Below are 14,953 nucleotides of genomic sequence, written 5' to 3'. Positions count from 1 at the left end.
ATCTGAAAAATATTAATTTGCCATGAAACCTACACAATTCCATTAGACTTTTGAGTGTTTTATGGAAAAACTGTAAAATTTGGAAATAAATTTGATAGATCAAAGGAACTTCCAGTACCACCTGAAGATGAATATCCTAGTAGGGAAGTGGCAAATTTTATCTTCAGTAAACAACCATTCAATAAGCTTGCAAAGCTTGTGTTTGTCAGCTGTTCACCAGCTGCAGCTCTTCAGTACATCCCCCTGTTGTAACTATGGCTTGGTCACATTTAAATCTGAATTCTGTGAGGATGCAGGGGTTCACATAGACCAGCTTGCATTACTGGGACGACATCCTGTATTCTTTATATGATGCTGGATGAGCAAGATACGAAACAGGATGGTTTACTCCTTGGGGACTTAGGGTACTCAAACTTTAACCCTGATTCTCGGTCATTTTTTTCATGCTTTTGTTAATTAAAAAAAAAAAAAAAAAAAAAAAAAAAAGTGAAAGCCTCACAGTTCTTGGCTGCAGCATAAAAATATGGCATATGACAACTGATAACCTAGTCACAAAGACTTTAACACAGGGAAATGAATAGTGGTAGGTCATATGTATGTATGTGTGTGAGCAGTGTGAAATGCTACCTTCCTACTTGTAGTCGTTATGTTATTTTTACAAATACAAATTGTTGTTTGTTGTTGTTTTTTTTTAAATCAACCATCTGGTTCTTTTCTGTAACATGTTCCCTTTCTCACATCAGAAGCTTGTTATATGTGGGTGAAAAAATACTGAATATATCCCATAACCCCATTCTTTTATTTCCTATTATCCTATTATCCTATTTATTTCCTATTATTTAATTTCCTATTATCATTACAAAATTATTTGAACGTTTTGAATATGACCAGAAAGCATCAATTCAATTAAAACAAAACTACAAAGGGAAAATCTCACTGCAAGTCTCTGTGCAACTGGTGAACCTAGTAATTATATATAGCCACCTATTGTGCTAGGATAATAACATGTGAAGAAGGTTTAGTTAGACACATTTACACACATAAAAAGCAATATGGGCAAAGAAAAAGTCATTTTTGCCAAAACTATTGAACAGTCACATAGTAACAAATGAGAGCTGCATGAACTCTAGTTTACTTGGCTATAAATAAATCCAACATTTTCCTTCTCTCTGTGGTAAAATAAAATAGAAGCACAGAAGCATAACAGTCTCCTTTGAGCAACCAGTCTCTTTCTGTTCAATTATAGTCATCAATCTGTTCCACCTAAAATATTTTCCTCCTTGAGAAACCAGAGAAATCAGTATTAGGATCCACAACAAGCTGTTACAAAAAATAATGTAAAAGAGGTCTTTCCTTTTTGCGAATGCATTTGTTCTGAAAGACCGTATTTTCTTTAACATTAATTTTGTAATTCAGGTGAAATAGGCTGCATTTATCCTGCACTTTTAATCAGAAAATCTCAAAGTACTTAATGAAGAAAGATAAGGGTTATCTTCATTATAGAAATAGAGAAAACTAACAAAGAAAACTTAAAGCCAATTTTTTTTCAAAACATATTTTTTATGTATGTTTCTTTTATATGCCCAACTGGAAGCATTTAAATTCTGATATTCAGAAGTGCTAAATAGACAAAGCTTCAGCTGTACGAGGACCCTTTTTCTCAAGAGTGGCAGTGTTCAGACTCTGCAGCATTGGGAAATGCTTGCCTGTGCATAATCCCACAGCAAATTGGAGAGAACAGGGTGAACAGGGTCAGGTGTCCTGCTGCATGTTCTTATACAGCTTGTCTAGGTGGGTGAATGTCTTTCCATTACTTGAAATCACTATGTCCAGTTTAGATGTCTTATGAAAGTTATAGTTTCAGTAACATCTCTGGACTTGACGTACGAATCATTTTGTAAAATCATATAACTCATGTATAACATAACACAGGACAACAATATCACGTCTCCTGCCTCTAAAAACCCTATGCATCTATGACTACGAGACCTCAGGGGAATTAACTATTATGAATTTTCTTGGGGGTAACATGCCAAAGTTCTGAATAAGACTTCGTCTTCCCAAGATATGATACCAGGCACTGAATTATACTGTCTCTTCCTTTATGCTGTGTGCCACTGACTCATCAAAGAACATGAAGTAAAGCCTATTTGATTTAGCTAAATAGGAAAAAGTCCAAATCCTCTTTATGTAGCAGTGCTGTAGAGAGCAGAACACTGTCCACCTGTGCACATTTGAAGAATTACAGAGAATTATTTTAAAGATGAAGAGTTGGGATGCTAAAGTACTATAATATTTGGAATAAGAATAGTTTCAGGGTAAGTTCTCTGTACTCAAAAACTCATCAGAAACCTCAAGAACTGAACGAACACAGAGAGCAATCCTTTCAGTCACAGAAATGGTTCCAAAATCATATGAAATGTGGATTTCGTATGCAGGTAAGCACTATGGGGAAGTTAAAAAACACATAAATATTGCAGAATAACTTTAACAAATACATAAAATATCCTGCTTTTGTGGGTGAGGAGTGGGGAATATGAATTGAAGTAAATTTCTTGTCCTTTTAATTATTTTTTCTAAGTGACCATCTTTAAAGTAGCTAAATAACTACAGCTTTCCCTGTTCGTTCATTGTTCGTGTATGGTAAGCTTGTCCTTAGTGCCAAGCATTACTGTAAGGGAACAATTCTACCAGAAATTATATATGGTTAAAAAAGAATAGCTTGATCACAATAAAAAATTTGTCCCAGATGTAACTATGAAATATCCTTTTAAACATTGGTTAGCTGTTCTTATAGCAAACATCAGTTATTCAGCTCATGTTTTCTTTTAAGGCATTTCTTTGGAAGCAAGATCTTGCAATTAATGTTTGGTTTAAGATAAAAAAGATACAAAAGTTTAGTTTTAATATCCTCTCTTAGAACCTACAGTGAACTACAGCAGATCCAGAGGCCTATGATTTTTAAAAAGAAGCAACCTATCATTTCAGAAACCCAAATCAGAGAACTCAGCATGCAGACAAATAAAGCCCTTTTCCCCCTGGGGTGATACGCTAGTTTGATTTTATTTTCCCTGACATTTCACTTGTCAGATTATGATAAGTAGAAGAAACAAAGAATAATCATCACATTCTCATTGAATCTCATAATCAAATATCTGGAAATATAAGATAAATAAGAAATGTAATCCTGAGGGAAAACATGAACACCAAAAAAACTATCAGTTATCCAAAACATCTTCCAGTGACCCAGGACTCCCATATAGGTTTAAAAGATTCAGAAATGAAGCCTGCATAAGATTGTTGCATCTACTTTTTCTTCAAGTACTAGGAAATGACCTACAATAATATAAGAAAAAAAAATGTTGCATAATAATAATAAAGCTATATGTTTTCTTTGAGTCTTTCATGCTGCTCTCTGAAGTAATTCCTGAGGCCAATAAACAGAACAGATTATCATGAAATACTATAAACTCAAATTAACTAGTTGGCAAGGTGAAAAGACTAATGAGCCAGAACACACCAAACATGTTCCTGATTTACTGCATCTACAGTTTATGTGTTCCCAATTTCTCTTAGTGTTGAGATTCATAAGTGATGAAAACTTACCTGCTTGACCAGTGGTAATACTGACAGCTGCAAAAAGCCTCTGGGAACGACTTAAGTCAGAAACACCATTCACAGCTTCGACTTCAAATGTGTAGTTAGCATGAGCTAGCAGGTCCATGACAGTGACATAATTATCTACTAATCCAGTTTGCTGGGGCATATATCCAATGTTACTTCCACAGGGAACACATTCACCCTGCTCCCAGCTGCACCTCTTGCACAAAATGCGGTAGGTCACATCATTTCTTCCCCCGTTGTCAGCAGGAGGACTCCACTCCAAACTCACAGTAGTCTGGTTGATATTGAAAATGAGGTTCTGTGGTGCAGATGGAGGTCCTGTGTAACACACACAAAAAAAAAAAGTCCAGCATCATGCGCAGAACCACCATGGGACATGCAGCTAGCATTCTAATTCCTGAGACAGAAAATAGTTGAAGCATTTTTCTTCACATAAACATTTCATTATTTTTTACTGCAAGCTGTATAAAAGCTTCCTTGAACTCACTTGGCAAGAGCTTATTTATTTTCCATTAAGGCATCAGGCTAACAATTGTCTGTGTATTTACTGCAACTGACTTGAGATGTTTCTCTTCTGTGCAATTAAAAAGATTGGTTAATGTACCTTAAAGGTTGCTTTTTATAGTTTTCCTAGTGTAGGATTTTTTCCTTTCTTCTAAACATACAGAACCAACTTCATCTATTTCTTTGTTATGAGCTCTGATATGATTTATAGATATTTGGCGCTGCTTTGGATTTAGGAGACTTCCACTATTTGAACCACGAATCTGTGCGGGCTAGTCTATTTCCAGTTGGAAGGTTAAGCCAGATCCAATTACAGTTCAATCAAAGCTCAAATCCACACAGGTTACTTTTCATGTTACTCTTTTTTGGTATTATATCACATAAAGCGTATTGTCTACAACAATTTTAAAGCCATTGGAAAACTATGTCTGTATGCTATTACAATGAGTTACACGTTTAGCCAACATGTAATGTTTTCCAATGTTACATCAAGCAATTGTGAAAATTACATTTATGCTGATTCCATATTCACTGTCAACTTTTTTTTTTTTTTTTCCCTCTGCCTTTCAATTTCATTTACTGTAGTAAATGTACCTTTCAAATATAGGAAAAGTCAACCAAAACTACCAGCTACAAATGGCTGCACCTGGTTGGTTAAGTAACGTCCTTCACTATTAAATTCATGACTGACTCACTTGTGCATGCGACATATGGTGGATCAGAAGGTGCTCTGTAATAGCTATCTTCACAGTCGCATCTTGAAGATCCTTCCTTGTCAGAAAAGCTGTGAGTAGGGCAGCGGGAGCACTGCAGATCTTGTGAAGATGATTTGTAGAACCCACGGCCACAAGCTAAGGCAGAACAAAACAAATTAAGATTTAGATTTGCACAGACCACTATTCTGATTTTTTTTCTGTCCCTGTCATATGCAGTACACGCTGCTGAGAACACCTAAACTACCCACTCTATTACAGTGGCAAAGTCAAGAATTCAGAATTTCTTTTTCTTCAGTTGGTGCTATTAATGATTTTGTGGCATTTTTATGAATGCAAGCATATGCTAACCTCAGCAGTTAGCAGCACAGTGTTTTAACACAAAAGGCCACAGAAATATAACAGGCATAATTTTTCACCAAAGAAGAGTACAATAATGGTTTGAAACACAAGGGAAAAATGTCTGAAGAAGCTCTTATTTAAGGCTACTAAAATATTTCTGGTATCTGAACCAGCTAATTTGGAATTAATGGAGCAAAGGTTACTCTTCCCTGATCTGAGAAACCCAAAGAAGCTGTAAACCACTAGCAAACCCTGATCCCCAGAAAAGAATGAGGTGTGAACACTTGTTGGACAGGCAACACTGGTATAGAACAAGCAGAAAGAGTGGGAGGGCAGACATCATAAACTGCACAATCACATTATTTTTTTTCCAGTTTCACAGATAGTTCCAGATTTAACAAAACCTCCAAGGAAAAATTAGAAGGTGGATAACTGGAAATATGCATGCCAGATCATTTCATATTTTGTATTGCGGGCTGTGAACCCATGAAAGTAAAAATGTGATGTGTTCCAAAACTTATATTTAGAAACATTTTTTTATCAGCTATTGTCACACTTCCCAAAGCAGAAACATGCCTATAACAACACTCTCAAGCAGAGGAATGCAACTTAGAAAGCCAGCTTCAGAAGTGCTTAACTACGTGGGCATTAGGGGAGAATGAAGAAGGAAATGAAGATCACACAATGTTCAAACTGGGAACAGATTAAGACTTCATTTCAGCATTGAGATTATGGGCACACTTACAAACACTGCTGACATGAAAAACTGATCACAAAAGTCCTCCAGAACTTTCTAATAAAACAGAAACTTTTTCAACCATATTATTTTATTGAAGTTCTTTTTTTTTTTTTTTTCCATCCCTCATAGGCAGTCTAACCTTCTTCTAAGCCTCCACCTATATGTAAAGAAAATGGACTGTGGGTGACACTTAGCATTGCATATCAAAATATTAAAGCTAGTTAAATACTCATTCTGAATTCAGAGAGAGAGAATTTACTTTGGTTATATTCATATTTGCTTGGATGTTTTCTCAGAACAGAAATGCAAAGTATCTGAAGACACTGATATTTAGAGCAGTTATTTCAGTTTTCGGGTCCTGCAGTGACAGAAAGAGCAAGAAAACAATGAGCTTTATCTAAATCTCACTGAATTCAATGAAGACTGTCTTTTACTTTAGTAGTATTTGGACTAGACTCACAGCACAGTTGTGGCCACATGATTCTAGTTAATCTGTTGAATCTTATGAAACTGAGAGAAAAACTTGGAGGTAAGATAGATAAAATTGATGAATTAGTTTAAACAACACTGGATCACACCATTCTAAGATAAAACAAAATTCTGACTCTGTACTACTCTCTATAAATATATTGCCTTTCTAAAGAAAAAACATGTCTAAAGGACAGAAATTGCCATATCATTTACTTTGTCATGCTGAAAAAAAACAACAGTGAATGGAAGCTAAATTACCTGGCAGAGAAAATCAGCATGCAAAGCATGTACCCCTTGACTTTGACAAAGGGGCATGGGTTTGCATTAGAAAAAATCAGGCTCTGCTTGTAAAACATGCTATGGTTTGATTCTACCAGAGTAGCTGTTACATATAACATTAAGAAAAGGAGACAAAGAATCTTAGAGAAGCGCTTCAGATAAACATAACGAGTGAAATTATAATTGTGGCAAACTTAACTCAGAATTAGCCTTTTGCTCCTTCATTCAAGATAGTTTCAAAATTTCCCAGTCAGAGACAAAAAGCACAAAAGCTGAACTGATTTGTATTCATGTACCTGAAGACATATATTTAAACTTCCGTCTGCTCTTTCAGTACTTGCAATTGAAATGTAGCTAAAATTACCAAATAATAGTTTCCTGCCTTTCTTAAATAGTCAGGCTCCTCTCATGCCACGCAAAACACTGGACAAATACACTGGGTCTTACAGCACACAGCCCTCTGCAAAAGCAAAGAGCAACTTAAAAGGCAAAGATCCCTACTGTGTTTCCAGTCTGTCCTTCTCAGCAGGGGACATTGCAAAGCAAAGACACAGAGTAAAATAGAGATTTCAGACAGAAATAACAAAACGTAAATAGAACCCCCCACCTTTTTTTTTTTTTTTGATGGCTTGATCAAGACATTTATATGCTTAGTCACTTACTATTTAAAGTAAGTGTGCATCTCTTATTAGAGTTCAAAGGATTTGAATGTCTGCAACTAGTTTGCATGACCGTAAGCCATTTATTCTCCCACAAAGCACACCAGAGGCGGCAGGTTTAGGCAGTCAAACCATGCTATGATTCCATTATCCTTTTTGCCATTATCCTCCAGTACTCCAGCACTGAAATTGTTAACAGTAGAAAGAGTGCTTTTAAAAAGCATTTAAGAAACTTTATAGCTCTTTAGAAAGGAGTGTATGCAAGAGTATACATCATAATTAAAAGCACTCATTAGAGGAATACAACTAAATTATTTTCCCATTTTGCTTCACAAGTTGAAATTTATCACAAACAAATATTCAGCCTAGTAGTAGACTACTTCTATTGCTCATAAATGAGGGTGTGATGAATCTTCACCTGTTTTTAATGTATATCATATCAACATATATTATTGTCCTTGCCTTTACAACTGAAAACTTTACCAAGACAGTCTGTTGCATGGACCACTGACCAAGGTGTGATGACTTGCCGGGGATCAAAGGTTGGAAAGAACTCCTCTAAAATCTTTTTTGTAACTTTATTTTTTTTTTCCTTTTGTCCTATTTTGCCAAATTCTCATGGTGATTTTTTTGATATTATAAATAATTTTAATATATTGGTTTGCTCTAATCGATTTTAAATCCACTTAATTTGACCCAATTTAATTCTTTACATAATATTTTTAAGATTATAAGGATAGGTGGTATAATATCCACCACTACCTCCATAAGCAATATTAAACAAATGTTAATTGTAAAAAGAATAATAATAATTAGGCAAACATTACTTGGAATTTTGTACATGCAAATTAAAGGAAATAAATCTAAAAATAAAAGGTGTGTACTGTTTCAGAAAAGTATCTAATGGAAAAACTTGAGGTAACTCAAGTTGTATACGACTTCATACTATTCATTTTAACATTTCAATTCAGTGGTGCAGGAGAGTGCTCAGCAGCAGCACTTCTTCCCTATAAAGAGTCTATCTTGTAAATCAAGCAATGATGGGAGATATGCTGTCATGTACCTGGTGAGGCAGAACTGTGGAGGTGTAGCCACAATCCTTCTCACCCAAGCAAGGTAAGATCCAAGAGAGGTTTTGTTACTGAAGGGCTTCTGGGGTACTGGAAAAGGTGTGAGAGGGAAAAGGGAATGAATGCCAGCACAAAATTTTCTTCCATTCAGTGTGATGTGTCATTTTCAGCTGGTAATTTACAGCTTTCCCCAGCTGAAGCTCCTATTTTGTTCAAACACCTGCTCCAAAGTCTTACCCATTCCAGGAAATGGTTTCAAACCATAAGCAGTCATACTTTACTGACAGCACAGAGGCAGAATAAAACCTACTGGTCTAATGTAAAACAGTCTTCAAAATGTAGCTGCTAATTATTTCCCCATGTATTACAAAACCAACAATACATCGAAGAGGGAATTGTACCTCAGACAAGTCACAATTTTTTCTTACTATCTGAGCCCCACAGCTGCTAGGGACTGATCACCCATGACCTCTCAGGACTACACAGCATCTTAGACTTCTTTATTTGCCTGTGACAGCCACGAATGCTCCTCAGAGCAAATCTTCCCACCTTCTCTACAAAGCAAAGAGATTTCTTCTGTTCAGAAGCTGGCAGAGTTCCACCATGAAATACAAAGATTACATGAAATGCCCCCAGATGGAGAAAGAGACTTCTTCACCGCAGAGCTGAAGTTTGAAACTGAGCAGAGCATTGTCATTTCATATTTAAACTTTCTTGTCTAAAAGCGTTAGATAAAGACCTACACTATTATGTCTGCATATGATGAAAGATCCTAGTGAAGATGATACTAACAACATTTCTTGGCTTCTACCGAAGTGCTTTCTTCTACATCAAGTTGCACTCAGCTGTAACAGTGGTGTATTGTGACAGCAGGATCTGGCTGGGCAAAGTTGCAGTGCCAGTGGAGGATACCCATTCAAAGATTCATTTAGCATATGCCATTGCAGTCAGTGTAATCACAAACATTTTGAGACAAAGTGTTTTGGAGTCATTTAAGGACTTATATAAATACTGTAAATAATGGAATAGTGCAAAACCACAAGTAAATACTGAGATGTAAACACACACTACTGAGAACTATGATGCCACCTCTGTGGCATACCAAGGCATTAGCCATTGTAACTAGAGGTGCTGACTGCAGCTTATGTAGAAAAATAGCAACTTCTCTGCTGTGAGCTCATCACATGCCTTAGTGGCCTGGCAGAAAATAAATATGTGTATTTTTCTTTTCATGTTTATAAAATAAAATTTTAAAAAATCCAACAAATTCCCAAGAAGAGAGGATAAAGGGAGCTGTGGAGAGCATCAAGCAGCATTCTGGAGTCCCACTTGTGGGACAGGAAAAAGGAAAAAAAAAAAAAAAAGACGTTAAATATTGCTTATTTTTAATGTAACCTATTCACTATAAACACTATGGAGATTCATTTTGCTTCTAGGAGAGCTAGGGGACTTAAATTGGGAGGGATGATGGAAATACGGTAAGGGTTAAGAATGACATGTAACAACTGGTGTTTCTATAAACAAAGGAGAAATAGTAAACAGTTGCAATGTCACATTAGTCAAGAAACTTATTTGCTACAACAATACTACAAACAAATAAAGAAATCTCAATTTGTAAGAGAAGTGCAAGGCTTGCAGTTTGTATATCAACATAAGACTTTAAGGGCATAAAATCGTTTCAGCATGTTAGACATTTGATTGTACATGGCTTTTGACTATAATTTTTTAGTTTACATGAAAATAAGGAAACATAATGAGTTGAAAGGAGGTGACTGCACTAATTACTGTTTGATACCATTATAAAAAGTAGACTGGCACAACAGGAGAAAAATAAAGATGACGCTGATGATGAGATTGATAGCTTGTCTGTTTATTCTGGTTTGCTCACCACTCACTGCGTTTGCTGTCATAAGTAAATTCTAGTGGCCTATATGCCATAGCTTTATGCACACAGAAGAAAGCAAAACTAAAGTTTTAAACCTGATAAAAATTTTCAAAGTCAACATCAAAGGATGACAAAGATGTAATCACAGAGTTTCAACAACATACGAAGTTGGGGTTCTCCCCTTGTCCTACCCAGAACCATGGCAAAATGACTGCACACTTCAGGAGAGCTCAGGCATTCTTCCTGTTCAACTGAATAAGTTGACTATATGTATAAGTGGTCCTACACACTGCATTTTTTCTTATAGGCTAGAGTCTGTTTTATAACTGTGTGGTTATAAACTTCCATTCTTGTGATTTGTTTTGTGTTATCTTAATCAACTCCCTACAGTTATACCCTTTCCATGCCTGTGAACATTAAAGACAATTCAGCTAACCCCCCTTTTCACAGAAAATATGTATACACAAGGAGTTTGTGCAGATGTTTCCTGGATGAAGTTATGCAGCTGCAAAGACTTTATTAATTATAAAATGCAAAATGGATTGTTCTGTAATTGAAACTCTCTGGGGCTCTGATACATTTGAAAATTAATATACATACATGTATAGTCAGGACATAGATGGATACTGTTAGATTATTTATTACAGATGAATATTTTAGCTAATGCAGAAAAAAGGCTGGTCTTTCTCCACTGGAGCTTTCAAATATTTGCTTCATATTAATGTCTATGGTTCCATAACTCAGGACTGAAAGCACAGCTTGCAGAAACAGTACTCCCACTGCTAGTGTTGCTGACCTCATCTACGATGGACAGGTCCGGAATCTTTATTTTAATCCTATTGACAATGCCTCAGTGGGAGTAATTATAACAGTCAGCCACAAATCCAGACCTCCTGTCACTGATATATTGGGGTTTTTCACAATGAAAATGAGCAGCAGACAAGGAGGATGAAAACAACATGGGGTAGTGATTATAGCAAGATTTGTATTAACCTGCTACAAACATATGACAATTTGGCATGGGAGACACCAGAAATGCAAAATGCTTAATATTCCACAGTATCAAAAAAAATCTTGAAAGAGAAACGTTTGGTGGGTATTGCTCTCTTATGACATACTTGGCTGATAGATCACAATATCAGCCACAGGTCCTTTAAGCCAACATATCTGAAAAGTTTAGATAAACTGAAAGCAGACCATTATAAAATAATTCCCAAATGTGGATTTCAATGTGAAATAGTAGACATAAGAAATCCAGTTACAAAAGCAGACTTTATAACCTCTGATCCCCTTTTCCAATAATTTGTGTACATTCAAGTCATGACTATGTTTGAAACTGTAAATTACTTTTATAGTCAGAGATGGCATCTGTTATGCCTTCTCTGGCACCTAATATATATTGTTTTATAAGGATCTCAGACTGTAGTATTTTATTTGTCTAACTACTATGCAATGATAAATGTCTAGCTGAAAAAGATGTTTATTTTAGCTTGATTTTTAAACTGCAATAGCATCTAAAGATTATTCATGTTTGAACCGAGGAGTTATGTTGTATGGTTTAGCCAGAGTAAACTCAAGACTCTTAATGGTGCCTCAGCTATAGTGTGAATGACATATCTAAATAGGGCTGTCCTGTGGCTGCATACCATCATCCACTGAATGTTTGCTGTTGCCTGTCAGGAATCTCACAGACCTTGTATTCATTCCCCAAGCCTAACATGCCCTTGTTGTCTAAAGTCCTGCTAATGTCTTCTGAGAGATGCTCCCATACTTATATTCACACAATAAAGATCCCAAAATAAGATGCTTGCTATGTAATAGTAACTTACCCACACTTTTTTCACCAGATGAAATGAATCCTCTACCTCCCTACAAATCTGCTTCAAAAAATTACTGAGTATGTCATCACGTACGCCTATTTAACCTACCCAGTTGCAAAGAAATTTTATAGGCATAAAGAACTATTCTATGGTGGTTTGTTGGCTAATTTACACACAAGGACAAAGCAATCAGGCTGAAGTACATAGTCCACAAATCAAAGAATACCCAATCTCACTATACTGTAACAGCAAAATTATTTAGAATGTAGAGATTCTAAGTATATAAAAGACTACATTTGGCAACTAAAGAAACTGTAATGCAGTTTTGATCAGAATTAATAAGTGGGTAGCTATATTAAACATTGTGTACTGAGGCTGTGACACAATGTTTCTCTACATTTTCAGAGTTTGCAAGGATTTGAGTATTTCCCTCTCATTAACTTTCCTGGAAAACAAAAATACAAAGCCACTCCACATTTTGGGAAAATTAACTTGAGAGACACAAACATACAAAACCACAGACAGATTGGAACTCCATTATGGAACACAGAATTCAAATGTAAAAGGTGGGTTAGAGAAATGAAAGGATGATACCTTGGCTTTCCTTTTCATTCTTTTCTCTCTTTTTTTTTTTTTTTCCCCTCTTTTTCTTCCTCCATGCCCACCCTAAGATTAGTCTTGCAAGGTGCTGAAGTAGCTTTTGTACTGAGTTAAGTGACAGCTCAACCAGTTCTGCAGACTGGGAGACTAAAGACTCCACACGTTGCAGGACATTTCATCATAAAAATGAATGCATGCGTGCAGTTTGGTCAGCAGTAGAAATTTTAATCGTCTTCATCAGAAGGTTCTCAACCAATTGGAGAATTAATGGAAAAATTACCTTGTTTTATTAATAACTTCTTCATCTTTTGTTTATTTGGGGGATTTTTTTTTTTTTATCTTTGACTTGGTAATATATAGTTATGAACTTTTTAGTTAATATTTTCATTAAAAATTACATGGTTAAAATTACTACTCAGCAAATCTAAGAATAGCAATTATTATTGAAACATGCTATGGAAGTAAGGGTATTCTCATAGGAAAGTTATATGATTAACTTAGGGGAATAGCACATCACTTACATGCATCACCAGAAAACACATTACTTCAACAAAAAGAAATCAGCTATGCAAACTTCACTGAAATTACTACTTTCATTTCTAAACAGATGTATGAAACAAACATGTGAAAAATGTAACAAACCTCTGTTAATGTATTTTAGCTTGTATAAAATTCAATTCTAATAGTTATAAGAAAGGGAAAAAAATACTGGTGAGAAAATGAGCTTTTTCTTTAACTTTTTAGCTTACCTATTGTTTGGGTGTAGCTCAAACAACGAAACACCAAACGATTCCTAATAGTCTACAAGCTAGCTTGCTTTATACACCATTCTCTTCTTGCAGTGCAACGTACCCCCCAACTCCTCTGCCTTCAGACAGGATCTATATAACCATACCTTGTCAGAACATACACAATTTAATTATTTGAGTTTCTTAATTTACATTCAGGCTTTTTGACTGCAAAGATGTCCTGGGGAAGGTTCCCTGTTGTTTCCTACAGAGAACAAAACACATCACAAAGAGCTCCAAGCAGTAATGAAAATAATGAAATTCTGAGGTTTTGTTTCAGTCTTGCTTGTTTTCAGAACAAAAATTCAGTAAGGCACAATAATTGATAAATCACTTGGAAAATGAAAATAATTTGCAAAAAATTCTTTAATTTAAAGCCAACAGGATTCCCACAGTCACCTCATCTAAACTTCCAATGAAGTAAAGAGGATTTCATGGAAAGAAAAAAAAAAATTAAAAATTAAAGGTATGTACAACAGAATATGAGATAGTACTTACTAGGCAGGATCTGCATTTTTTTTCCCTTTTTCCTGATTTTTTTTTAAACAAATCCATTGTTTAAGAATCTTCTGGTGTCACTGTCTTCACTCAAAGGAAAAAAAAAAAAAAAGACTGTCCCACTCTAAAGAGCTACATCACTACACAGCACTGCTGGAACTATGAGACAATAACCTTTCTTAAGAAGCAGTGGACTTGTCCCCTGACACGGCGTTATTTAATGCCTATTAAGCCCCCAAGTTATAGTCTTGACAGTTTAGCTGCTGGACTTTTCTGATCAAGAAGTCACAGAATTTTTCACCAGTTCCCACAAAAAGCCATTCCACAATATTTGCTAAGACCCTAGTTGCATATTTCCTACCTTTCTGGGAGCAACACTTTGAAAATTCCATGACAAAAAACATTAGCTGGTGTAGCTGGTGAAGGGAAGACTTGTGACAATTATTATTATTATTATTATTATTATTATTATTTTATTTTATTTTTTTGGTAGAGGTGCTTCTAAATTATCAGAAGACTGGAAACAGGACTAAGATTTCGTCCATCATATCTACAAGGTCTGATCAAAGAGACATGGATGAAACTTCCAACCTGCCTCTCATCCTTTAGAGCCGTTACCTGATGTACAAATCCCACAGCCCAAGGATGCATGCAGCAAGGCTACCTTCAGGCTGCCCCTCCACAACTTTCCAGGACATGCAAACCTGCCTGTCTGCCTGATCCCAACCATGGGCAATTGTGGGTGGAACAGTAGTGGCTCTGTTCAGCAGATGGTTTTCAGGCCAAATTTTCCTTTGCAGGAGTCAATGAAGTTCACTTAGCACTTGACTCCTAAAAGTGTATACACTCAGACACTCTGAGTTGCTCAAAGGCTGGATGTCCAAAGTACAATGTAGATGCAACTACACTGACAAAGAGTTCCTCAACAGCAATATAGTTATGCAAAACATAAAAAATACTT

General features: G+C 35.8%; 1 protein-coding gene across 7 annotated transcripts in view; it reads right to left on the bottom strand.

Annotated features, from left to right (window-relative positions):
- EPHA7 (EPH receptor A7) overlaps window positions 1-14,953 on the bottom strand; it is a 164,628-nt gene that overhangs the window by 103,951 nt on the left and 45,724 nt on the right. For all 7 annotated transcript variants that reach the window (XM_013092875.5, XM_021267411.4, XM_013092869.5 and 4 more), the window contains exons 4-5: window positions 4,824-4,979; window positions 3,607-3,942 (exon numbers count right to left, since the gene is read on the bottom strand). In XM_013092875.5, the coding sequence (XP_012948329.3) occupies window positions 3,607-3,942; window positions 4,824-4,979 (492 nt within the window). The remainder of the gene's footprint in view (window positions 1-3,606; window positions 3,943-4,823; window positions 4,980-14,953) is intronic.

The sequence above is a fragment of the Anas platyrhynchos genome, chromosome 3 (genome assembly GCF_047663525.1).
Source record: "Anas platyrhynchos isolate ZD024472 breed Pekin duck chromosome 3, IASCAAS_PekinDuck_T2T, whole genome shotgun sequence".
Lineage (NCBI taxonomy): Eukaryota > Metazoa > Chordata > Aves > Anseriformes > Anatidae > Anas > Anas platyrhynchos.
Note: the sequence above shows the minus strand (reverse complement) of the source record. Positions and strands in the feature narration are given on the sequence as shown.